Consider the following 27420-nt stretch of genomic DNA (forward strand, 5'->3'; position numbering starts at 1 on the left):
TATTTAGCCTTACAGTAAGAAACAGTGGAAAAGAGTCAGTGACCACCTCATTCTTAGTAAACAAGGTAACTTGAATTTACAGTAAAGAAGATTTAGACTTTAGAATCTTAGAGAAACAAATCCATCCTGGCGGCATGTGTGTTTAAATTTTTGCTTGAAGGGGTGTGTCCACATGCTGGGAAGAGTTTGGATTAGTTTTGAAGTAGCTGAAATATGTTAACAGTAACAAAATGTGTCTCACAGTTGCACTAAAAATATCCTTTTCCCTCCACAGTGAGGCAGATGTGTCAGCTCATGTGCTGTTTAAATGAAAGCTTTCACATACCAACCATGCAATAGGCCCATCAGTAGCAGAGGACTCAACAATGACATCATATTAAGTATCTGATTTTTTTTCTTTTTCACTAAAAACCTTCTACTTTATCCATAGTTTTATTTTTTTACTGCATTCTCGTGTCAAATCCTCTTTTAAGGCATACGCTGGGCACGCAGAAGGTTGTTTTACTGCATTAACCTTAACTCCCTTTGGACCCATAAAACACGCTCACATGTGGTGGACGGACTAAACCACACAAGAGTATGGCCGCACATACGCATGCAAACACGACACACACATGCATCACATTGCGGCGGTGAGAAAAGATAGACCATAGCAACTGTTTTGACCATGTAGCCTGTCAACACTCTGAGCTAAATGCTGTTTGCATGCGCTGCAATGCTTCTGTGGACAGTCATTGTTCATCTCGTGTGCACACACTCACAGTGTGTTTAGAAATGTATTAGAACACAGATTTGAACATTTCAAAATAAAGCCTGACAAATGAGATTATTTGATTGCTCTGACCAAAAACACAGTTAATTCTAGGAATTACTACTGTTATAAATGGCACGACAGTTACTTGGCCAATGCAACAGCTCCTGCTGAATTAAACAATGTGCCTCTTTCTCATTTAGCAAAATAAATACAGAAATGAATAAAGGAATAATAATCTATAAATCCAATTCCAGAGATTCATTACAACATAAAATCTTATGACATCATGTCCAGACTGTAGAGTTTGGGAGGTCTGCTGCACTGTGCATATGGAAGTGTGTGTGTCTGTGTGTGAAACTGGGGAAGCTGGCAGCCTCTGCAACAGCCATGTAAGCAAATGGTGGAGCAGAATAGTCTGTAAAAAAGTTACAGGTTTTGCTTAAGAAAATAGTGTAGTTATGATGCATTAGTTGGATGTTTAATCATTTTTATTATTTGAATTTTGTGTTAGGTTAATGTAACCTTATTATGACTGGCTAGGAAGAAAACTATTCTGGGTAAAAATAATAATAATAATAATAATATTACAGGGGAAAAAACCACTACATACCATGAAGGAGTCGCCATAACAGAAATAATAAGCACAAAGTGAGTGATAAAAAAGAGACAAAAGGGGCCTTTCTGACTGCTCAGGACCTCAGAAAATTTTTACAACACACTGCATATATAGTGTGTGTGTATATATATATATATATATATATACATATATATGTGGGCGCTGCCAATATATAAATGAGCTGAAACTTATTAACAGGACATTTTTTTATTAGTGCTTCTATTAGGAAACACTGTCAAAAGTTTTTTTCTTTAATCGCATGAGACCAAATGTGCTAAATAAAGTTCAGCGTGTGACAAATGAGGGCAGTGCTACAGGTTATCATGTCTCTGCACTGATGAGAAATTAAGATAGGGTATAATCTTGTCATTGTGAACTTTTCAAAGTGCCATTTCTCATCAGCGTTTCTCAACATTGCACTATTCTTTCAGACAAAAATGTAAACATCTGAGTAAAATATGAACATCAAGAGGGGGTCACTCTCAGTTCTGTTTGCATTACCCCATTTTTTTACACAGAGAAGAGGTTCAAATGTTATACTTTTTGAAGAGGCCAAAAAAAAAAAAAGATTGGAGAAAGGCTGACATTTCAAAACAATAACACTAACACAAATCATTTTTATGCCTAACTAAACATCCAGTGTAAACTGAACACAAAGTGACTGTCAGGAAAAATAAACAGGATCCTCTTAAGGATCCTCTTGAGAAATACAGACATGCTCTTATAGATTGGCTCTGATAACCACATAATCCTGAAAGCCAATCAGATGACAGGCTGAATAATGACATGACCTAAAACACGGCCATGAATCAATTATCGCATGACCTGATGATGGCGTGAGAATGGAAATCCCATTTGGGCCCAGCGTGAGTTTTTGATTTTGAGTGTGTATGTGTGTGTGACCACCTGCTTGCCCTTGTTATACCTTCACAATTTCAGCTATTTTACAGAGCATTCCTTATATGATTGCCTGAGGACAGAGACTGATGGAGGGGGCAGATTGATGGGATGGATCTTCTCCACGTGGAAGACTTTAGGGAAATACAAGGCATGTATTCTATGTGCATTTGAGCTACCCAATGAAATTTGATTTCTACTGCTGCAAGGAGGGTGGATTAGTGTTTTTACAACTACACTGCATGTGTACAGTATGTTTTACAGGTGTGGATTTACAGTTTTGAATAGCAACACAGTTGCACATAACTCCTTTCCAAAGTGGATAGATTTATTTTGTTTTTTGTTTTTTTAAATCTCACAAAGGTCTAAGCCAGGATCTATTTTCATGTGTTTTATGTTGTTCCAACTTTATGAAGAACTGTGCATTACTTAAATATCTTCCTAAAGTAAGAGAGTGAAAAAAAGAGCAGCAAGATAATCGCTTCCAAGCCCATTGCCATCGCTTCTCTAGGGGAGTATTAGCTTACAGATAGCAGTGGTGGTCTTTCCTCCCAGTTTATTTATCAAGGGATTATCCAGTAAAGCCTGGAGAACTTTCTCAGCCCCCCTGACCCCAAGCACAACACATAGTGAGATGAGCATTAGCTTGTCTGGTCAGTGAAGACCCTCTTCTTCCGATGGGGTATGTGCTAAATGTGCATATAAACAATCACATGTCATTGCCTAATGCTACCAACTGTTTCTGTGGGAATCATACCATATTTGTAAGCGGTGCCAACGTCATCGTCAGTTAAATGCCCTTTCTAGGTGAGCTCAGAACTTTATATAAAATATCTCCTTTTCATGGCTCTGACGGTGGATGAGGCAATTGAAAAAATAAAAAGAAATTTTAAAAAAGGATTAAAGGATTGGGTTATATCATCAGTTCCTGACCTAAGCTGAAACAATGTCCCCTTTCAAACCATCTCACAGAATTATAAACTATCATGTACACTAATCTCCATTATGCACATTCCTGTTGCCAATATTTAAATCTTGGCCTCTACTGGAATACTTTGACATCACAGTTCAGATTAATCCTTGTTTATCTTACACTGGGCCTTAGTGCAGCCTTTTGTTCATCAACTATCCAAGACTGAGCTATTTCAGCAATTCTCCCTGAAAGCCAACTTTCTTGTGATTGCCTGCCCTTTGATTGGGAATTTGGAAGTTTGTATTCACAATCGAAGCTGCCTGTGTGAGATCAACATATTAAGAATATTCCCTCTGTTTTATAATACTTATATAAAAGTAATGAACTGCCTGAACCTAAGCATTTAGTGCAGCCTGAAGCCTGACTTTTTGAGGTATAGTAATTACTTGTACATAAGCTTTCAATATTGAAACATTAGCCACCTTTGACATGTTTATCCAACATTGTAACGGAATATATATATGAAAACAAATAAGGAAACTTCCACTTCAATGATTATAGCAAGGAGCTTAAACTTCAAATTTCCTTAGTTTTTGGTGATATCACTAAAAAACACTCATAGGATCACACCATCATCCAATCCTTTCATTGAACTTTAGAAATGACACACCAACGTGTAGTAGGAGAAGAGACATTGCCTTTGGAATAAGAATTTAATTTAATATGAATGTCTCAATGAGCGTTATGTAACAAACTACCAGGCTGGAAAAAGCACTTGCAAGATCAAAAGTAAAGAAGTTGTTGAATTAATTGACTTGATTCCCTGTGGTTTCAGACTAAAGGAAAACAAAAAAGAAAATACTCACAGTAGTACAGTCCTATCATAACAGTGGGAAAGCAACCAGCCACTGGTTAAAATACTGGTAACATGGCTGTATATTATATTTATTATGTTTTCCCCAAAGAGACCACAAAGAATTTGTGCCGTTGAGCAGCATGGTAACTATGTTGAAGGGAAAAAAATCTGCACCGCTAATTGCTACACACATGAAAACAGAAAAGGAAGTCTCATTATGTGCGCACAAGTGTTTACATTTCTTTTTTTGCTGATTAAACTTTAATGTAAAAACAGAAGAAATACCTAGGCTCTAAGGTATCTTTTGTTCTCCCCCGAAATGACTTGGTGAGGATCAACACTGGGCACAATGTGTGAAAGTCTGTAATAACAATATAAAATTATCCAAAAATAACACATAAACATGTATGTATAATACAGACTTTGTCTTTATTTTGCCAGACTAGCGGTACTGTGGCGGAGGCCTTGTGGTTAATGAAGCAGGGTTGCAACTGGATACTTGCCAGTTCAAACCCTGACCCCTCTGGGAACATGTGGGTGGGTTAGGGGAATAAGAAAGCCTCTCTCTTCCCTCAACAGCACTGCCACACTGTGTTATATGGTTAACCACACACTGACACAGATCTAGGCTATAAGGTGTTACTGTGGCATCAGACAGTCTATACAGATTGATAAATATTGCATTATTATTATTATTATTATTATTATTACTATTATTATTATTACAAGATCCCAGGTTCAGTCCAGGAAAGAGATACAATTCCCTTTTGGGTTGTGTGGAACTCCCCCTACTCCTGTTACGACCCCTTGTTAATAAAAGCTGTCTATTCTTGTTGTTGTTAATAATAATAATAACAGCAGCATAGCTGGGTCAAGGCATGTCTGTCAAAATCTGATTATCCACAATGATTATCTATGGTTTCTTTTGTGGATGAAGGAGAATGCTTTGTAAATAATGTGTTGTTTCCATAAACTCGAATGTACAAATTATATACATCTGCATGCCTCAAGATGAGATGTTTGCTGGTCAGCGTTAAATATTGTGATTAGATCTGCTTATGATGGTAAGCTACCAAGTTTTGAATGATAAACAGAAAGCAGCATTTATAGTTTGTTTAGAACATATTTAAGCTGAATTTAATTTAAGTTTAAATATTATTTATTATCACCATTTCTTTTTTTTAAAATTAGTTTTAATTTTAGTGGGTTTTCTTTTCCATATTAATTGTGTGAGCTTAATAAAGCACCTCTATATAAAAACATTTTGTAAAAGCTGACCATGAAACATTAAGCCGTGTATACACAGGAAGTGATTTGAAGCGTGCTTGCAGACATCCCAGGCTCTGGTTACCGTTGTGACCTTATAATATATTTATTACCTGGTCATATGTCCATCAACGGTATTCTGCACTTTCATTGGTAGTACCTTTAGTTTCTAACCCTGAAGTTAAAGAGAGTTTTCTATGGTCTCTCACAGCAAATTGTTTCCAGTGTGTAACTGGCTTTAGTTATGTCGCTATAGGTGTAGGCTGCTGGAGGACTTCCCATGATGCACTGAGTATTTGTCCTCCGCTCACCTCTTTTCAATCCCCATATCTTTATATGTCACGTCATTAACTTTTGTCTTCTCTCTGTGTTTTGTCTTCGTCTTTCTACGCTCCTCTTTTCTCTCCTCCTTCCCTTTAACCACCAACCATTCGCCGCAGATAGCCACACCTCCCTGAGTCTGGGTTTGTCAGAGGTCTCTTCCTGTTAAAAGGAGATCTTCTTTTCCACCATTGCCAAGTGCTGCTCATAGTGAATGCTCTGTTTGGTTGACTTTTCTGGCCTCTTCAGCAGTTTGTGGTGATGTTTTTTGGGGGGGTTTTCAGTATACAAATAAAACTGAATTTAACTGAAGTGAGTATGATTATGTGTAGTAGCTAAAACAAAATGTTGAATAACCTGCTTTTCTTTCTACAGCAATCCTCCCACTCATACAGGAAGATCTCCGACAACCCTGACTAAAAGAGTGTAGACAATTTACACTGTTGCACTTCTCCCCCTGCGTGCTCTTTGCCTCTCTCTAACAGTTCTTCATCGCAGTCTTTGTGGGGCTCCATTCATTTTGTGTAAATCATTTTGTCTATTCTTTCTCAGTCTCTGTTGAGCTGTCCTACCCTCTCTCCTTTTTCCGTTGTCCAAATGATGTCAGTGCTAATTAAAGAGAGTTGCAGTCACTCGTATATCACAGGAAAAAGTCCTTCAGATTGCAGTCTGTAAAGAGCACACTGAGTTCCTCTCTCCACACTGAGGCTTGTTTACCCTGATTAAATCACTCGCAGATGATCTAAAAATGAGAGCCTCTTGTTTTTTTGTTTTGTTTTTTTTCTTGTGAATACGGGTGTTACTGTGGAGTTTGTTGACAACGTTTATCCAAAACTGTAAATAAATTTCTGAGAATTACAGACACAGAATGTGCCAAGACGTCTCAGTGGATTCAAGTGGTGTTATATATAGAGAAAAAGAAAAGAAAGCAAGAGAAAGAGACTGGGAAAGTCAAGTGAGTTCATTTTGTCTGTCTCTACGATATATTGTGGAACATACGGCCACAGGGAGAGAAAATAAGCATCTAAAGAGAAACTGGGAGCCCATGTGTTCATCTGAAGGCTTCTAATGGGCCAGCGTTTACCATGAAAATCATAACACAGATGCAGCAGGCACTTGTGTTAACATCACAGCAGCTGCTGCCTGATATTATTATGGTAGCTAGTTCAAAATACAGGATTCAGGAAGCACTATAAATAAGAAACACTGAAGTGTGATTTTTGTGTATTCAGTGTTACAAAATGTATTTATGTTTATTTAATTAGGCGAGACGTCTAACTTTTGGCTTAAGCCACAAGAAGGTATCAGAAATTTATGTGTTATAAAGAACAAAAAGTGTCATCAGGAATCTGACTTTTTTTGAATCAATATGAGAGCTAATATAGACTTGATGAGGTGTTCTGATTTACTATGTAATAGACAAGAAAAAATAAACAAATGTGAATTTATTACATTGGATGTAACTATTAAAGTTTATTACGCAAATCTGGACTTTGATTGGAGAAGCTACAGACTATGATCAATATACCAAAGCCCTGGAAACATTCTTTGTCTTTTTGTTGTCTGTTTTCTGTCTGTATTTCTCCGTTTCCTGTTCTGTGCAAACTATCCATCCAGTAGCCGACCACGAGCTCTGAAGAAAAACCTCACACTAGATTTCCTTCTACTGACATTTCATCAGCATAATCAACTGTATATTGATCCAAAATGGTGTGCCTTCTGAAACAATATGATTCTGTCAATCCATCAATCCAAAGTAAAGATTACTAGAGAAAGATATTAAACTGAGTGCAACTGCTTTGTGTTCAGAGGCAAAGGCATTCCACTCGTAATCAAATTTATGGCTGTTATAACAACATTTATTTATTCATTTGTTTGTTTGTACATTTCTTGTTTGTTTGTATATTTGTTGTGGTGTGGCTGCATATGATCAGCATACAGTGTTACAGTGAGAGAAGTTGAGAGTGGCAGAAATGTGTGAGGGTGACTGAGGAGAAGATGGGCTGCATCAACCATCATTAGCTAATGGACTGCTGAGTAAGTCAGTCACTCAGCCTGATGTTTAGACGCGTGCCAAAGGCACACGCAACTTAGAAAGATGGTTTAAGCATATAGATTTGCCATCTGCATTATTTGGCAGCAAACATTAAGCTAACAGTCTGAAATATTAGATAGAGGAACTATGTATAAAAGCCTGAGCATATGTGTCATAAAGGATTATAAAAAAGACCTTCTGAACTGTTTTCATCAGCATATCTGAAACAAATTATGAAAATGGTATGAAAGTAATTATTAAAATAAAAGAGATAAATGTTAATACAAAAGAAATTATAATTCATTCTCAGAAACACATCTCAAAAAACGTATTTTTTGCATCACCTCCTTTTTAAACACCTTTCTAATTGTTTGGGAACTAAAGATTTCAGTTCCTTCATGTATTACTATGGTATATAAACAGTTTTTGATCTTTGTACTCTCCTGGTCACAGAACCATGTGCTGTTGCAACATGTGCAGAATGTAGTTTGCTACTGTCCTGCTAAAATAAGTAAGACATCTGAACACATGGTGCTCCTAAGCCTGTTTACATTTTTTCAGCAAGTGGAACTTTCAGAGATGTGTGGGTTACCCATGCCATGTGCACTATAAAGTACCTAAGACACTGTCTTTTGAACCACACACTGATACAGAACAATGTCTTTAGACCAAATAAGGTCATTTACAGGAATATTTCCTTTAACTTTCAAGACTCAGGCGACAGTTCTCCACTTTGCCTAACTCCAAATTAAATGAGCTCAAACCCAGAAAAGTTGGTGGAGTTTGTGGATCTTCTTTATATCTGACCTTATCTTTGCATGATAGAGTTTTAAAATTGCATTTGTGGATGCAGCAACACAATAAATTTACTGACCTTTTTCACATGTGTTCCTAAACCAGTGAAGCCACATCCACCAAGGAACTGTGACTATTTTTAATGCAGCACTGCCTGGAGATTTATCTTGATTCTCTATTTTAAAAATACTATAATAAAACTATCATATGATACATTTTTAAAGCTGACTAAAAAGATAAAAAGATAATTTTGAAATAGCTTTACTATTCGATGAGACAGCCTTTTACAGCTGGGTGAATCCCTCCCCATCTTTACTTCTAAAACACCCTTCCCTTTTTGGTTTGATCATTTCCTACCTACATTGTGTTACTACCTGTTGACAATTAACCTAAGTAGTTGTAGGATGGATCCATGTGTGTTTTAATTGCTATCAAATTGGTAATTAGCATATTTGTTAATTTAAAAAACAGTCCAATTTCTCAGTTTCAGCATTCAGCTCTTAGTTTTTGTTCTATTAACAGTGAAATATAGGCTTCAAATCATTTGCAACTCGATAAATTCAGTTTTATTTATATTCTACCCACTGTCCCAACTTTTGAAAGTGAGGTTGTATTTTCAAACCAATGATATTTCTTAATTTTATTGTGGCCGAGTGTAAAAGAAAAAGTGCTTGCAATGTAAACTTCTGCAGTCTACTGAGGTGCCGCGATGGTAAATGGAAAGCTTCCAATGAACCCACGAGCCCTTGTTTCCATTATCTAAAGGCCCAGTCTGCTATTATCATTCCTCCGTAAGACCGTAATGAGAAGGTGGGGTAAAACCAACAAGCGGATAAGGTAGACCTGCATATAAACTGTTCTAATATGGACCACTGTTGCTATTTTCTCATAGGCATACCATAAAGAGCTTAGTAAGCAACTGAGTCACTGAATGAATGTGTGAGAAAAAAAACATGCTTTTATGTGTTAAGAGTTATCCCAGTCTGGCCATCATAACCGCGCAGATGATATAAGGTTTCCCTGTAGGTCAAATGAGCCATATCATTTTTGTAATGATCTCAATAAATAGCCTCACAAGCACAGCTGAATCTGGAGAAACTTTAAGACGAATTAAACACAGCTGTATTCTGAGAAAGCCTCACTGAACATTGGTGCTACTATTTGCATCAATTAGAGTAGCTGTTTTACTGCATATTTTTTCATTTTTTCCCTAATGGTGTCTACTTCTCATAATCCAACTCTAGGATCTACCAAAATCTATAATCACTTCCCTTCAACCCACCCACAGTTAGGCTCTATATCAATAAAAGCAGGAATGTGTTAGACCTAGGTTGCTAGGTTGGGCTAAAAATGTCATCCTTGGCCAATCCTCTGTGTTTGTGTGAGTGTGTGAGTTTGTATGTACAATGTGTTGTATGGCAACGTATATTGGAGACCGTGTAGTCTGCAGCTAACAGAGTAAATGAAAGAGCAACCACAAATGGTTTGGGACAGCATCCCAGAATTAAACCGCACAGTCACAATAATTCCTTTAATAACAACTCCATATAATACTCTGACTGGGCAAAAAAGAAGCAGAGTTCATTTTTTTCAAGTCGACTTTAGTTAAGCACATTTTTGCACTTGTACCACAGTTTAACATTTTTCAATGGGTTCAATGGGTATTTCATAGAACTCGTAGGCCTTTTAGTGCACGGGTGCGTGTGTGATGACTTTTTACACATGGGTGCTCATGTTTATGCTCCAACCTTGGTGAGTGCTTACTCAAACATATGAAAGCCACTAGTATCTAAATCCTTTTTTTGTCAGCTTACTAGGTCTAGATTGTATGGCCTAGCTGGAACTCTTTCAATTCTGTCCCACTTGTCCTCATGCTGAGTCCCCTGCTCTGGGCTTGCCTGCCACTCTATGAATACCAAGCAGGCACACGTACGCACACATGAAATACAAGCTTGGTGTCTCTCCCCGCATAGCTTTATTAGGTCAGTCTTTAAGCCTGGCACCTAACTCTCCTCTGTTACGCACAAACAGAGAAAGTTATAAGCATCTGTGCAGGTTATAACTGTCTATGCATTAATACGGATCCATTTATGTTTTGTAGCGTTCCTCCACAACTAAAGAGCCACGCTGCTGGTTTCACATGTAGAAGCACATAAGTTACTTACTTTATATGTTGCTGGCCATTTGTCACCAGAATTGCTACAAGTATGAAATATGTTTTTCTTACCTTCTAGATAAATATTATTTGAAGTTTAGTCCAAGAAAAATTATTTACACAGATGGACCAGCATCAATATTGCTAGGCAATTACAATCTGGTGCTTTGAACTTGTGATAATAATGGCCTGATTCAAAAGCTATATTGTCTGAAACCAATAATCAAAGAAGACTACACAATATGTATTATAACCTCTGTACTACTTGCTAAGTTGCCTAACTAGGTATATTCAGTACAGCTTAACTGTAATGCTTGCATTTATAGAAAAAAAAGGTTTAGCTTTAGTATTCAGTTAAAAGCTCTGCGGCAGCAGTTTATAAAACTCTGTATATGCTGTTGAGAATATTAACTTGTGCGCACATATTGCTTAAACCATATGGTAGCATTTATAGCATGCAAGTGCACTCACTTGCATGCTTTATCCACTTTTTGTCTCAGGTTCACCATAGTCAATGAGCAATATTTCCACAGTCAGAATGTAAACAATGGAGATTTTTAGCTGCCTTACCATTTTGAAAAATTATTCCTCTAGCCTCAGTTAACTTGGTAGGGGCTAAAGTTCTATTCAGTATAAACATTATTTTTCTCTGAAAAGTTTCAACGTAGCAGAAACATTAATGTAGTGTGTAGGGTTCTTTGTTGCACTGGTGGAAAAAAATAAGTCATAACTGACAAGCAAGCTGCAAAAGCTTTCCAATCAATATATTAAACTTTGCCAAGGTACATGTATAAAACAAAGATATTAAACAAACAAAAAAAAGAGACAAGTTTTGGAGGCCTTTTCTTGTGCATTAAAGGCTATGATCGATGTTTCACCAGTGTGTACTCACCGTGGCAGTAATGAGTGGACCATGAAGCTGTGTATAAAGCAAGGCCTCATTAACGTGCCCTCCGACGCCCAGCACGGCCAGTTCCAAACTGTGCTGCCCAGCCATGGCATGGGTAAGTTTCTTCACCAACCTAGTGTACCTCCTCCAAGGCTGATCCAATTCTGACAAGCAAGCCAAGCAGCCTCGCATTACATTCAGACAGTAGCCCCCACAGGGCTTGATCAACGTCAGACCTCTGCAGTGGGAGCAGTACATCATCTTCACCAGGGACTTTACGCACTCCTTGCTCAGTCTGGCATGTTCGGTTGCGTTCATGACCTCCAGACCTTCTTCCAGGGCCAGACCGAGTTGCCGCCCAACCCCCAAAGCCCTGGTCAGCTTCTGTGCCATGACGACAGCGTGATTGCCAAACGGGCTGACATCTGGCCGGATCATACGGAGACAGTCACCCATTTTACTGCCCACCATTATGCTGCCTTCAACGCCTGGATTTATAAGGCGCGTGTATGCAAGTGGGAAGAGGTTGTTAAAAAAATGGTGGACTTCTCCCTCCACAGAGACATTACCTCCACGGAGGTAGAGGGAGAGGGAGGAAAAAAGCTGATTTACATGGGGCAGTGCTTGCTGGGACAGCGATGGGAAGCTTGCCTCCAACAGCGAACTCAGGTGGCCTTGAGAGAAGGATAATAGGGACTGGAACATGTCTGAAAGGAGAGAGACACAGAAAAAGGACAGAGGGAAAGTAGATAACATTTAATTACTATCATCAATAAATCTTAAATGACATGATCTACAAGCTCACCAGGAACTGCATAAGGCATTTCAACTGCAAACACATATCTAAGGTCTGGAAACTAAACAGTTAGGCTTGGTTTATGTTTATCAAGTTGAACTGAGAATTGCAGTTGGATAATGTTATGGAAAATATTCGCAAAGTATGCATGTCTTAGAAAAGATGCCTCTGCTTTTCTACAGAGAGAGAGAGAGAAAGTTTTAATAAAATGCTGACCATTGTAATCTCCTACGTTATTAAGTACATACTGCACTAAAAATGTTTAAACTGTCCAGGTCAATATTCCTGAAGCTGTAAGCATTCAAATGTGTCAGTGTATAGGCTGGTTAATACAAATGACCAGATCTACGGCTGAGCTGGAACCAAATGAATTTTCTTTTTTTACTTTTACTCTTTAACTTTTTCTCTACTAATTGATATGATTTCCCATTGAATGCAACTTTAAAAAAAGTTAACATTAATTATTTCATATTGCAATCTGAAATCTGAAGGTTATTCAACCTATTTCACCTCTACAGCCTCTACAACTGACTCAAAACTCTACACTGCACCCATGATCTTACTTCCAGCATCTTTCCATACATTTTTTTTCCATGTAAGTGTGTGGGTTCCTGTGGGTTTCTGTCTGTATGTCGCGGACTCAACCCTCCTCTCTTGGTGTGTGATGTCAGCTTGAAAGCATGACCGAACATGAAGGCACAGTAGCAACTGTACAGACACTGAGAAAAGAGAAAGAGGGGGCCGACGCACATATTTTCACTCCGACAACCATGCACACATGTGTGTGTAGGTACAAACACATATACATGTAGAGTAGTCACTGAAAAGAACATTAGTCTCCAGTACCTGTTCAATACTGTATGTGGTACTGAAAACAGATGAATAACAGATAAAGAATTAATGAGGCATTTTGGACTTTTATTTTTATTTATTTATTTATTGATAAACATCCGGAATAATTTTAACTTAACAAGGATGTTGATTCATCAGACTTCATTCACCAAAGCAAATCTATTTCAGAACTGTGTGTGTGTGTGTGTGTGTGTGTGTGTGTGTGTGTGTGTGTGTGTGTGTGTGTGTGTGTGTCCAGCCCCTCCCAACTCACAGACAGAAGGATAACAACAGCCATGTCCTCCTCAACAGCTGCACTAATATGACCGCTGTCTGTGACACACTGGGACTCCCCACAAGCCAGTAAAAAGCACAACTCATTTGTAACACACCCGATAACAACATCACTGTGATCAGGGCTGCTCCCGCTAACATTTAAAGTTGCTGCCTATAAAACTGGACTAGAAAACAAAAGGATATGTGATTGAAATAAGGGCGAAAGACATGGGAAACAAATCCTCTGTGAGGTAATATAACTGGAAAGCTAAAGGGTGACAAGTTATAGTCGGATTGCTTGCTGAAAGCTGTCAGAAAAGCCTTCAAAGAGGTCCAGCTAAAAAGAGATGTAGAAGAGAAGAAAAACAGGAAGCCAAGAGAGGGAGTGGGCAAAGAAAAAAAATCGCAAGGCTGCCAAAGAAGTTGTAAAGACACCGTTTTAGTGCCATTTCACTGTCTTCTAAGCCTCTGGTCCTGGTCTGCAAAGTTGTTATCAATGTGAGGTCTGCCTGCTTGCCTGCCAGTCAAGGCCGCAATGCTTAATGGCCGCAGGACATTTATACCACAAGATGTAACCACAGGTTTAGATTACACGGCATTACATAGTGTTATTATAACATTATCATGCTCCGAAATACCGTGGTTTAATCTTTCTCTCTGCGAGACAGAGCGTCTTTTCTACATAAGAAAACAGAAGTATTCTCAAGACAAGAGGTGAACAAAAAAAGTCTTCTAGCTCTCAGCAGCCCCATAAGTGGATGCAAATCATTCAGTGGGTTTATGACAGGATCACTGAATCCTTAAGACATTCCATACTTGTTAAAAGAGCTTTTCATATTTGCCAAGAGAGTGACACGGAGAAAGAACACGAAAGAAGAAAAAGGGAAGAGAGTGGGAAACTGCCAGGAAAAATGGAATAAAGAAACGACTGAACTTTTAAACAAGGAAAAACAACTACCGTACAACCCGACTCCACCTTATGAACATGCTCTGACATCTGGATTCATTTGGCCCCTGGGCTCATTGGACTTCCCTGTCTCTCCACGGCTCTTACTTCAAACGTGTCCATGTCCGAATATATAGAATTGGAACAACAACCCACCTTTCTTCCTTTCCACACTCCCCGTGACAAACAATAAGTGATAAGTTATGACTGCTATGTTATGTTATGATTCCACTCAAACCTCTATGGCTGACAGCTTGCAGTGAGGTGCAGTTGAAATTATTCAAACATTCCAGCAGTTCAGATCTTTCTTAAGCAAAGCTATGAGGCAGGGAACACAGTGTTTTACCTCATTCTTATCCTTCTGGGAGCAGAGGTTATAGTTATAACCTATCATTGCCTTTTGCTCGATTAACTTGGTAGAACAACCCACACATATATTCATGCAGCCACAAAAATCTGGAGGCAAGTCATATAAACATAAGCTCCCAGGGAGTATTGTAGATTCACAATACATAATTGAAGGTACAATTTATAAGTTATACCTAGAATGCAACTTCAGTATAAGCTGTAATTTAACCTTCAAACGTTACTGTTCACCTACTCATTACTAGGATGCAAATCATCCATCTTGTCACTTAGCATATACCAGATAAGACAAGGGGTGCAGACTTGTATAAAGGAAGTTTATATAATGCAAGCCACAAAAGACCTAATGCACTAACAGCAAGAACCATCAAGCACCCTGCCTCCATAGAAAGGTACAGTGATGACCAGGCACAGTCTGCTTTAGGCATAAACTGCCTTATACCAGACTCCACAGGCATTTGATTTTTTATATACAGTGTGAACTGGATCCCATGATTCATTTTTAATTTTTCATCTGTGATTTTCGAAAAAGCTCTTTCCAACGGTTAGACAGATCTAGATTCTCATCCTGTGATAAGTCAAGCATGACTGTTGTGGGCTTCTCTGCATTTTCCAGTTCTGGGAAATATACTAAGAACAAAAAACAAAAAACAGGCCACTTTTTAAGCCACAACTAGCATTGCGTGAAACTCAGTGGAGTTTGATTGTTCTGTCTAACCACTGTACCTAATTCTGGACTTGACCACACTCAGTTCAGACACACACTCGTGGGTGGCTATCATTACTATGTCACAGCCTCCCATCTGTGATCCTGTTGGGAAATGAAGCCTTACTGGATTATTTTGGAGGATATTTTTTTACGAGGCAATTATCTTTAATTTGCTAGGATGTCCTAAAACACTGAAATTCAAAACACATAATTGTCACGCTAACTATATGGAAACAAATGAACAGACCTTGTTTGTCTGTGGCCCTGTGGTGTGATCTGACATCTTCTCCGTTTGGAATAAACAATGTATTAAATGTGTAAAATAGCAGCCAGCGGCAACGAGGAAGAGGCCTTTGCCCTACAGTGGCTTAAACTGAGTATGTATTTATGACTCTGGAATAAGGTATTGCACCACATCCAAATGCTATGCCAAGTTCATTCTCTAAAATACTGGATTTAAGTCATAGGAGGTTATTTCCACTTTACATTCTGCATGCCAACCCTTTGTTTAACTGTCTCAATTAAAGCTAAAGTGTCACTATGAAACTGCCACAATCACCAAGTCAAAAATAAGCACAGCGCTATGGTTTTGTCACAACTGGCGTTTCTTGTTTTTGCTACACAGTTGTTACTGAATGGATGGATTCCTCAGTCTAAATCACAATGCATGCATGCACAAGATGTGCATATGTTAATTATTAAAGGTTAATTATTCTGTCTCACCAGTAGATTGACTGCTGTTGCATTATAGAGGCTATTGTTAATTATTTAAAGACTCTGTAAGTAGTCCTTGAAAATTCCAGACTTTCTTTCATCCATTGGTTTATAGATTATAGACAATGGGTTGCTGGTGGACATTCCAGGATACATCTGAGTACCTTGGGTGACTCTCTAATAAATAACTATTAGAGCAACTATCTGTTGCTCGTTAAGGTAGCATTTCAAATGTTCGCCTTCAGTTTGAAATTGTTTAACTCGTAAGTGCTCACTTCACTAACAGTTCTTTTGCCTGTTCGCTTCACATCACTGAAATTCTGGTTGCTGCACCGCTGATAGTCGCCTCTTGAAAATTAATAATTCATATAATAACGGACAAAATTCCACCAAATCTCCTGCACAAATACTACGTCCAGTTCAGTTATAAACAGGAGAGAAACAGAATAAAAGGAAACATATTAAGTTCAAGGTTTACCCCAACTTCCAACCTAAAAGCTGGGATAGATTCCAGCCCCCTGGTGTGCCTAAATTGGGCAAGTGGACAAAACAATGGATGGATGGAATTATATATGTTTGCATTGGGTAAAAATACTCCTGAAAATGTATTTTGTCCCATGAGGGCATATCTAATAATGGATGTGGCATGCTTGTAGAGGTGTTGCATTGCAATCTAACTTTGTTCTGTTATCCTGGCAAATTGTGTTTCTGCCAGAGGTTTCTTCCTCCTAAAATGGAGTTTTTCCATTGTCACCAACTGCTTTGATTGTTGGGGTTGCTTTGTATTATTATAGAGTCTGTACCTTATAATATAAAGCAACTTGAGGTGAGTGCTGTTGTGATGTGGTGCTATATAATTAAAATTCAATTAAAATTAATTACTGTGGGATAGCTGGTGGATAAACAGTAATAAAAACAAGTGTTGCATGATGCACTTGAGGGCTCGAGTTCTTGAATTCATAAGTGCATGCGTGCGAGTGTGTATAAAAAACTTTGTAACCCTATAACCATTATTGGACTTTACATCCAAATCCCATTATGAAAACCTGAGATACAGGGTATCACAGATGACACTGCATGATTTCAATTTTTGTGCGAGCACAAGCAGAGAGAATCTATATATTTGCTACTATGTACGTCTATTTTCAAGCATCTATATGTGACCCTGTAGATGTGGGTGTGCTTCCATGTGCTTGGAGATGTGGTAATACCGTGATAATGAGACCGGAGACACTGTTCTCATACCATGGAGTTGTGGGTCATTCCTATCTTGGCAATCAGTCCTGACTGAACCTGACCAACCATGTTCTCAGGCAAAGCATTTTAATTCTACACGCTTGGGTTTCAAACAGGTCACCACACAGTTATGTGACATAGTGACATGTGTGTAGATTACATATTCTTGTTTTAATTAGCAGAAATACTGTATATAGGTCCATCATCTCCCACGCACTGCTGGTCATCTTAGGTTACATGGAAGAGCTGCAGTGTCACACAATCTCCCAGTTTAATGGTAATAAACTATTAATAAGTCTCTGAATTAATCAGTTGATTCATCATACTTGTGCAGCGAAATCATACATCTAAAATCTAAAGTGGTAGCATGACTCATCTGTCAAACCGCAGGCGCAGACATGCTGCTCACATAAGTTTGACCTAAAAGAATCGGAAAGCTGCCCTCCTGCCAAGAACACTTTGAGTTGAAAAACCTCTTTGAAAGCTTATATACAATCAAAATGTATGTGCACATATTGTAGCTGACCTTTGGCTCCAAGTACTAATTTGCCTGTCTTGTCCTATCAGGAGGTAAACGTTTGGAATAATGAGGGAGAGGTGTGGATGCTTTATATTTCACTATTAGCATTCCAGGAATCTAAATGACAGCCCTGCTGTGTCAATAGGTAAGGAAAGAAAAATTTAAAAAATTAAAAATTCAGATCCTGCAGTGTCCACAGTGCACTGCCCTATAATGTGGCAGGGAGGCAGAGTGAACGTGGAGACTGAATGGTGGAGGAGGGGGGCAATGCTTTCTGCTTTGGCAAAAGAGGGGAAACATGATCGACTGCAGGGAAATGAGCAGATGAGCAGATGAGAGAACGACAGGGACAGAGGAGACAGAGCTCAGGAGCTGTGGGTGAGGGGCTGAGGGAAGAGTGGTGGGGTGAAGGTTGCTAAAGTGGCTAATACCATAAAGGGGAAATGTAGACAGTCAGCACTGGTAGAGACTGTTGACAGACTGATGGACAGAACCTCTGGTACTTACCATTAAGAGGGCCATAGGAGTTTAGTCATGTCCCATTTTCTCTTTAATTTATTGGTATATAGATTACAACTGTGCGTATCTAAATGCAGCAAGTGTTACTACAAGTGTGTGACCATAGCAACAAAATATACTTTACCCAGTCAACACTACAGGAAAAGTGAGTAGACAGCATCCATTCTGATTAACTGTATGACAAAAGAAAAGAGAGGGACCAGCAAGTGACATACTTTTTCTAACTCTGGCTTAGATTGAGAAAAATGTAGCATTGCTCCATGCAGTAAGAATATTAGTTCATACAAAAGTTTCAGATTATGAAACTTAATAAAGATCTGAAAGGAAATGAAAAGGCTAGTGAACACAGTGGTTGGGGTGCTGATAGGGGGCTGCATGAGTGCAGAAGGTGTAGGGATGGTCATATATGCAAATATTCAACAGAAAAACTCCAACATAACGTAACATTTTCAACAACGCTGGAGGCTGCTGTTTATCAACATTTTTTGTATAGCGCTGAGTGAATGCTGCTGCAATTATCACAAGACATCAGATCCATCCATCTATTTTTCATATAGCGGGTCGCACAGTGAATGAAGCCACTTTGCAATTATCACAAGACATCAGATGAGGTCCTCCCGTCCTCGATGGGACATGCCGGGAACACCTCACCCAGGAGGCGCCCATTATTTTTTGAGCGCCACTATGCCAGTGTCATGGCGAACTTCTCAATACTAACCTTGTGTTTCTCCGCGATGCTGTTGAGGGTAGTCCCTATCATCTTGCCGAAACAGTGAGAGGAATCCACTTTGCTTTTATCTGAAATTATTCTCATGCAAGAAGTTCTGTAATTAAAACTGCAGATGACTGAACTTTGAAATCCCAGTAATGACACCCCCAGGGACACGGTCGAATGCCTTCTCAAGTCCACAAAACACATGTAGACTGGTTGGGCAAACTCCCATGACCCTCAAGTATCCTTGAGAGGATAAAGATAGGTCCAGTGTTCCCGACCAGGGCGAAAACCGCATTGTTCCTCCTGTATCCGAGGTTTCGACTAACTCTCCTTTCCAGCACCCTGGCATAGACTTTCCCAGGGAGGCAAAACCACCACCCGGTCTGCCAGTCCAGGGTACTGCCCTGATCAAAAAGCCTCACAACATCCAGAGCCTGTAACAATGGAGCCATTTTTGTTGTTCATGATTTTGTTTTGGCTTCAGCCACTGCCCGAACTTTGTCGGCAAAAACGTCATAGTGTTTTTATGTGGGAAGGTTGATTTTTTTCCAGGGATTCTTGGTGTGGTGCCACGTACTGTTCGAACAAGGTGTTCGTTATGGCCAAACTGTGATTTGCACAGACACCATACTAGCAGATTGATATCACCATATCACGGGGTGAGTTGAAAGATCTACAAACTGGGTCAATGTAGGCGTTCCTTTTGCCTCTTTTCTGCAGCGTTTAGGTACGGCGGGTCTGTCCAGCGTCACTCCCGCCACCTGTAACTGGTGGTGATCAGTTGACAACTCGGCCCCTCTCTTTGCCCGGCGTCCAGAACTGTAGTGCCGGAATCTGGTTGCGCAGAGCCCAAGCCATGCGTCAGGAAGGTGAATCCCGACTATCCAACAACCACCACGCACTGGCTGGGTACTCTGCCACTCGGCGCGCAAGGCGCAGATGGTCAGAACAAACCCTCTCATCCACGGGAAAAACTTGGCAGCAAGCCGAGGGGATATTAGAATACCCACCCCAGCCCGCCGCCTCTCACAGGGGCAACTCCAGACTGAGACAGAGTCCAGCCCCTCTCTGGGAGACTGGTTCCAGAGCCCAAGCCATGCGTGAGGTGAGCCACCTCACGCACTGCTTGGCGGCCGAGGATCAGTCCGCCAGGGCCTCTGCTCCTGGCCGCCGCCCAACACACAATGCACCCGACCCTATGGCGCCTCCTGCGGGTGGTGGGCCCTGCGGAGATGGGCCCATGTCTCCTCTTGGGCTGTGCCCGGCAGACCCCATGGACTAAGGCCCGGCCACCAGGCCTTCGCCCATGGGCACCCTCCCGGGCCTGGCTCCAGGGCGGGGCCCCAGTAACTTTAATTCTAAAAGATTAAAAAATTATTCTCATGTTTATTATAGTTCACTAAAAATGTAACAATGGAGTAGTTCATGTGTGCTTTCAAAAAGCGTCATAGTTTTTTTTCCAGGGATTCTTGGTGTACTTTCGGGACACCATACTAGCAATTGAAAATGCTGCCAAATTTAAAGTTTTCTCTGTTATTGTTTGCTGTATGTGTGACAAGGTTCATGCAAAGTTTTGTTCAGATTAGTCTCTTCAGGAGGAGGTAGACTTCATGCATATGATACATTGATATATTTGTATACCTGACAGCATGCCTTGAGAAATCACAATACACAGAAACCATTTGCATTGACAATCAAAAATTTGCATAACCTTATTGCACATACAGTATTATAGAACTTAATGTTCTATTGACAAAAATTAAGTAGTGAAATGATTCCATTTGCAAAAGAATATAGGTCCGGTGCAACCTCAAATTAGCCGGCGATGCCTTTTTACATACACAGGTAAATCAAACAAAAGTGCTAGAACCATTTTCTTCACAACCTTGCTAAATGCATGACTCTCTGTAGTTTGTGACAAATTTTAAAAATGTCCAGGTAATAAACCATTACTTAAGTGGAAACTGATGAAGACTAAACTAGAGACGGCCAGAGAAAGAAACTGGACTCCAGATATTCATAAAAAAAATGAAAGGAAACATTTAGGCTAACATATGATTAACATGAAACAGACCCTTAAACGGACTGAGGTGTTAAACAAATCCAAGATGAAAGGGACTCTAATAAAGAATTTTCCACTTTTCTAAGCAGGTGTGGCCTCTGTTTTCATTTATCAGCTTTATCATAAATCAGGCATACAGGAAGGTGCAAACGTATTGTTTAAATTAGGGGCCAAAACTGGTCTGTATAAACGTCAAAGTCCAGTATGCTATGAAAACAACATAAAATGCTTGTATTTTCATATTACAATAAACAAAAGGATAATACTAAATAATCAAGATCTATGCAAAACAATATTTCTTAAAGGGCAAATTCCCATCATAATCCCAAAACCCAAAGTGGTGACAGTTTACCAATGACAGACTGCACTGTGCTTGACTTAAAGGCTTAAACCTGTGTAAAACCTTTGCTCATCTTGGCCTACAATACAGCAGATACGATCTATCACAGATCATATAAAGAGGACACAGCTGGAAAGAGTCAGAAGACCATTTTCATCATTTACTGCAACTCCTCCCCTAATACAATGGATGAATGACCTGGGAATTAGTGAATAAATCCCACTGTGGGGACTCGTTAATGGTACAAAGAAGCCACAGAGGCAAAAAGGAAACAGAAGAAGCAGAGGAGTGTCTATGACAGGGTGTAATGAGCAAAATGACTTGACTCGAATGTGGAAGTGATCTGCTAGATCATTCCCACACTCAGCTGGTAAAGAGACACAAGAGAAAGACAGCTAATTCCAACCAAATTTGGGCTGAAACAAACATGTGAGTCATACAACAGAGGCATATGCTGATCGCAGTGTTGATCCACTTATTCATTAAAAGCATACATTAAACACATGCACTGGTCTCCCACAGGTACTGGCTGAAAACAGCTCTCCTTCTCAGGAAGTCTGGCCAATTTGCAAAGTACAACACGTCATTTCCCCAAGCTCACCAATATCCCCTTATGTGCCTCAGCATGACCTTATTATGGTCAAATCCACATTAATCTCCCTCAACAATATCTCCTCATCCTTGGAGATATTAAACCTCTGTGGTAAGGGTTCTGGTTATGAGGCATTTTCTCAAAAACATTTTGACTGACAGCTCCTGTGTAAGGACACATGTACATACATCTACATAAGCAAGTAGCAAGACTAAGCTTTGTGCAAGCAACCTTACTAGGTCACATCTAGTAACATTTAGCAATCACTGTACAAGCAGTTACATTAACAGATGCATTCAAAAAATGATTCTTGGCCCTTATAAACATGAAGCGATAATTCTCGGTAAAATGTAGCTGAAATATATAAAATCAAAGGTTTATTTATTCAAATAATTAATCATTGAGTGAAATATGCTGAGTATAAACTGAATGAATACTAATCAATCGTGTTTCATTTAACCTATCCCGTTAAATTTAACATTTTGTACTGTATTAATGTTGCAAAATTACATGGAAAATTTGCATTGAATCAAACTACTTAAAGTACACATTTTGGGCATAAATATTGTTTTTAGTGTAGACATGTAGGCCGTGCACACCCAAAATGACCCCACACCCAAAATTCCTCAATAGCTCAACAGTTACTTAGGAACTCTGGAGGCTTTTGGCTGAGATGGACAGTGACTTAATAAAAGAGAGGTGGTATGAATTAATGTGAAGAGAGTTTATGAAGACAGGATTTATGAAAAAGCAAACAGGCTACACAGATGGCAATGTGGAAGGTAACTCGTGGGTCTCAGACTAAGGTCTTCAAAAAAATACTAAGCAGGATGTCTCTTCTTTTCTCCACAACCTTGACCATCACAGCATCAGATGCCACAGTACGGTCCACTCTGTCACTTTGATTATGTCTGAATGAAGTCATGAGAAACGTAACATAGAAGTGACCTATACCTCAGCTGTCACCTCAACAATGTGAGTTATCCCATATCTGAAAGAAACTACATATACATCTCTCTCTCACACACACACACACACACACGCACAGATCAGCCAGTGAAGCATGAGTGCAGCACAGTGAGACATAAGAAAATAACATAAGAAAAAGCCAGGCTGAACCTATCAGCAGCAGAGTATGAATCCTATCAGCCAGACAGACAGAATCTGTTCCAGAAAAGCCAAACTGCCTACGACTGGAAACAAGGACTGGGAAATATGACTTTGTCTTATTATCAAGAAATTTCCTGAGTGTGATGCTTATTGTGCTCCTAGTCCCACCAACAGTAGTCTCACCACTATTTCTAACAGGAATGTAGGAAACAGTATTTATCAAGCAGCCTCAGAAAATAATTTGTGAGGAGGGAAAAAAATTGGATATTTATCAAAGGTTCCTTCTAATCATTGCAATAGAACTTGGCACAAGGCTAGACAGATATCTAGACCGCTATGGTATTTGCTTAGGCATTCAATCTAATATTGTGATGCATGCGTGCTTGCTGAGGAAGATGGTGGCTAATGAAGAAAAACAAAAGAAGACTTTTGGATTAAATAAGACAGCGGAGAACAGAGATATGTTTATGGTTATGGTTCTATTTTGCAGAGTGCACTGTTGGCAGCCATGTTATCTTTAAGACATGAGAGCGCTCTGCAGCACACATGCCAGCCAGCAAGTTCAAGATATTGGCCCGCTGCCCACTTGGGCCCAGCATGCTCTTGTTAAGCAACCAATGCTGACAAAGCATGGTTCACAGAAAGAGAGAGAGAGAAGGAGAGAGACACCCGGGAAGATAAAAAAGGAAAGTTGTCAAGAGCAGCATGTAGTGACTCTACAGAGAAAAAGCCTGTTCACTCACAATGCAAAGACACCTGACAGAAGCACATTCAAACACACCTGTGCACACTTCACTGTGCTCCTTCCTTTAGCAACAAGCCCTCCCTTCATCTTATTTCTCTCTGCTCACTTTCAAGGCCCCAGTCCCTGTTCTCTGGGTTCTCACACATTCATGAGGTGAGAAGGGCAAATGAAAAGCAGAGGTAATTAGGACAGATCTGAGCCCGACTTCAAGACTTTATGGCACGTTGACCTTCTCCCTTGCTCCTCCCTCTTTTCCTTTTGTTATTTCCCACTTTTCCCCAGTGAGGCCGAGTTCTCCAAACTCTGAAAGCATCCTTCTTGCATCCTGTCCTCATGTGTCATGTTTACTCAGGAGGCTAGAAAGGCATTGCAATAGAAACATGCTTAGTACACACGCACTTCGAAAGACACAATGCATTTGCTCCAATATTAAGTCCATAAACACAGTTTCCCTCCACCCTGTAGACTAAATGAGACATGTAGGGACCAATTCCGGATATCCTCCCTAATTTGAGCATGAGCTCATAGTGCCGAGCAATGTCATCCTGTGTCCAAACGTCAGCCTCTAGAGCAATAACCCTGTCGGTCAAAACATCTGCAGAGACGTGAAGTGAGAGAACAAAAATGATGATGTGAGAGAGGACGGGATAAAATTAGTGAAAGACATTGCAGACAAATCCAGAGATTGCAATAAAGATAGAGGGACCTGAATCTGATGGATAAACGATGCTTGAAAACAGGATGTAGCAGTCAAGTGACTCACTCTTCCTATCATATGCAAAAGCAATAAATCAAATCAAATACATGTAATAAATGAACTTGTTGGCTCAACAAAGGCTGCGTTGTGTGGGCCACCCAGGATGATTCTGACAGTTAAAATAAAGAAAGCATTAAGCAAACTTTTTAATTAAACTAAAATGCTTCAGGCTAGGTATTCTTGTTTGCCTGTCAGTGCTGAAAGAGAGGAAATGAGAGGCATGGGGTTGTGAGTGCAAAGAGCAACTAACATGGAAACTACTGTCTAAAAAGGCAATTAGAAGAGCTGTAAATTCCCAAAAGGCAGGGGGACAATTACTGTAGGCAGAACTAAGCCACCTGGGCAGACAAACAATCTCACAGTGACTCACTTATTATCGTGCATTACCATTATCTATTCTCCCCATTAGTTTGTCTTCTTATTCTGCATTCTGCCTTTAAAAGCCGAGGCCTTCAAGTATCTTCAAGTCTTCGATTGTGGTTTTTGATCACATTGGGTCTGAAATTCATGTACAGAAATACACACACACACACACACAGAAGCATAGCCTGCCAGGACAAGGCGTCTGGAGAATTCCTGGATGATGAAACAAGGATCAGCTAATTATGCCACCTCAGTGAGAAAAGTAATCGTTCTTTATATGGCGTGGTTTTCAGTCCCTGTCACTCTTTCTCAAATTAACTCCTTGTCCTCAAAGGGCACGTACTGCAAAGTTTCAAATGTAGTGCACTCACTTTGTATGATATTTAAGCCAAGAGAGTACATTTCTCTGAAAAAGTATTTGTCAAGTCTTGTGAGGACAACTTGAGCCTCGAGGTGGCCACAGTGTCTAGTGAAGGTGGTAAATATTGTACATGCTTACATGTCTTTGGTGCATATGTATATCCTCCCACACAGACACACAATATCCTGCACATGTAATGTACACATGTTCAAAATTTCTATATTACACAAACATTAATGGCCTTTAGCTGTGAGTCAGGCCCCCCTCTCATATCGATGTCACTAGTGATCAAAAGTGTCAGCATTTTCCTGACATCTGCAATCCCAGCCCCGTGACTATATACCCAGATACCTACTCTCTTGCTCATCATTCCCACCTGTCGTTCACACTCTCACACACACGCAGACACCACACACACAGACAAACAAACACATGAAATTTATTTTCCTGTTCAACAGCTTGCAAACAAGAGTTCCCTGAACAAGAATCTACTAAAATCCTAGTAAGAATCCTTACAAGCAAGAAAACATTAGGCCACAGAAAAGTTTCCAAGCGAGATCACGCCAGATCTGATTGGCTATGGCAGGGTGACAGCCGAAAGCCCTTGATGGCAATTTTAAGCTGACCGAGCTTAGACCGGGCTCTGTGGTTGACACCTACCAACCATCAGTGCCCAATGACCATTCCTTATCAGCTATGACATGGATTAGGAGAGCCTGTTTGTGCTATGGTTGAGAGAGGGAGACCAGTGAGCTGACCTAGGTGTATCTGTGAGGATCCTGTGGGAGGTTTAATGTTAGGAAGAATGAATGATAAGGAAGAGAGAGGCTGATGCCTGAAAATGAATAACCTGGCTGTGGGTTTTAGGGCAGGACACTGGTATGATAAGGTGGAAGAACTATAGCTAAGGTTATTTGTATATTTTCAAGATTTTGAAGCTAGCAAGCAAACCTGTTTATTCACATTTTTACAGGAACACAAGCGCACATGTGGTCTGCATTTAGGGGGTCATACTCATGACATGGCAACTCCCACATAAGACAAAGCACAGTAGGAAATTTAAGGCTGTCAAAACAAACGATGTCCAACGAAAGCACATATACACGCAGACACACTCCTCACACACCCCCATGTAACTTCCAGTGTGCATATCCTTTTGGCTAACCTTACCAATCAGCATGAGAGCTTTGAGTTCAAATAATACGAACAACAGTGTACAAAAACACTCAGACACTGCACCCGTTGTGAGATTTGCTGCACACACCTGAATATAAGCTGAGAGCAAACAAAAAGAAGTAGAAGGAAAAGGTGATCCACAAACAATTTCCTATCATTTAGAGTTTAAATAACAGCACCAATGTTATCAGACGAATTCATATTCTTGTTACTTTAGTATATAAGGCACTGGCTACTTCACATTCCACTACAGGCACCCAGACAGCTCAGAGACTGTCCTTAGAAGGCCTTAAAAATTAAAGCCTAGTGACATCATCATTTTCGGCACCATCCAGTTTCTATTGTTATTCCATTGTTATTTTCCATCTTGGCCTTTTCTGGATATGTTGAACACCTGATCTTCATTCACGAGGAAGGCTCAGACATGAGGTAAGGAGGGAAGAATAATAACAACCCTGAAAAGGACAAACACAGCTATTTCACTTAATTGGTTTATGAGCATGCTGTAAGAGGAGCTTATCTCTAGAAACGTTTAAACACCTATAAAAATGCTTTGTGTTAAAGCAGTGGAATTTCACATAGCTTTCATTTTAGTTCAAGAAACATTATGTGACATGAGTATACACTTTCCAGATGACATACATGAGTTAAACGTGAGCAGTAATTTCCATGGCATCGATGTGCAGGACTGTTGCATTACCCGTTATTACTCCATTATTTCATATTAGACACCAAGACCAGCAGTGTTTCTTGCTTCCTTTGTATCAAAAATCTGGCCAATGCTGCATC

At 39.8% G+C, this 27420-nt stretch overlaps 1 protein-coding gene across 2 annotated transcripts in view; it reads right to left on the reverse strand.

The window, feature by feature from the left end:
- gpc5c (glypican 5c) overlaps window positions 1–27420 on the reverse strand; it is a 103209-nt gene that overhangs the window by 65013 nt on the left and 10776 nt on the right. For both annotated transcript variants that reach the window (XM_039601621.1, XM_039601620.1), the window contains exon 3: window positions 11501–12204. In XM_039601621.1, coding sequence (XP_039457555.1) covers window positions 11501–12204 — 704 coding nt within the window. The remainder of the gene's footprint in view (window positions 1–11500; window positions 12205–27420) is intronic.

Source organism: Oreochromis aureus, linkage group 18 (genome assembly GCF_013358895.1).
Source record: "Oreochromis aureus strain Israel breed Guangdong linkage group 18, ZZ_aureus, whole genome shotgun sequence".
Classification (NCBI taxonomy): domain Eukaryota; kingdom Metazoa; phylum Chordata; class Actinopteri; order Cichliformes; family Cichlidae; genus Oreochromis; species Oreochromis aureus.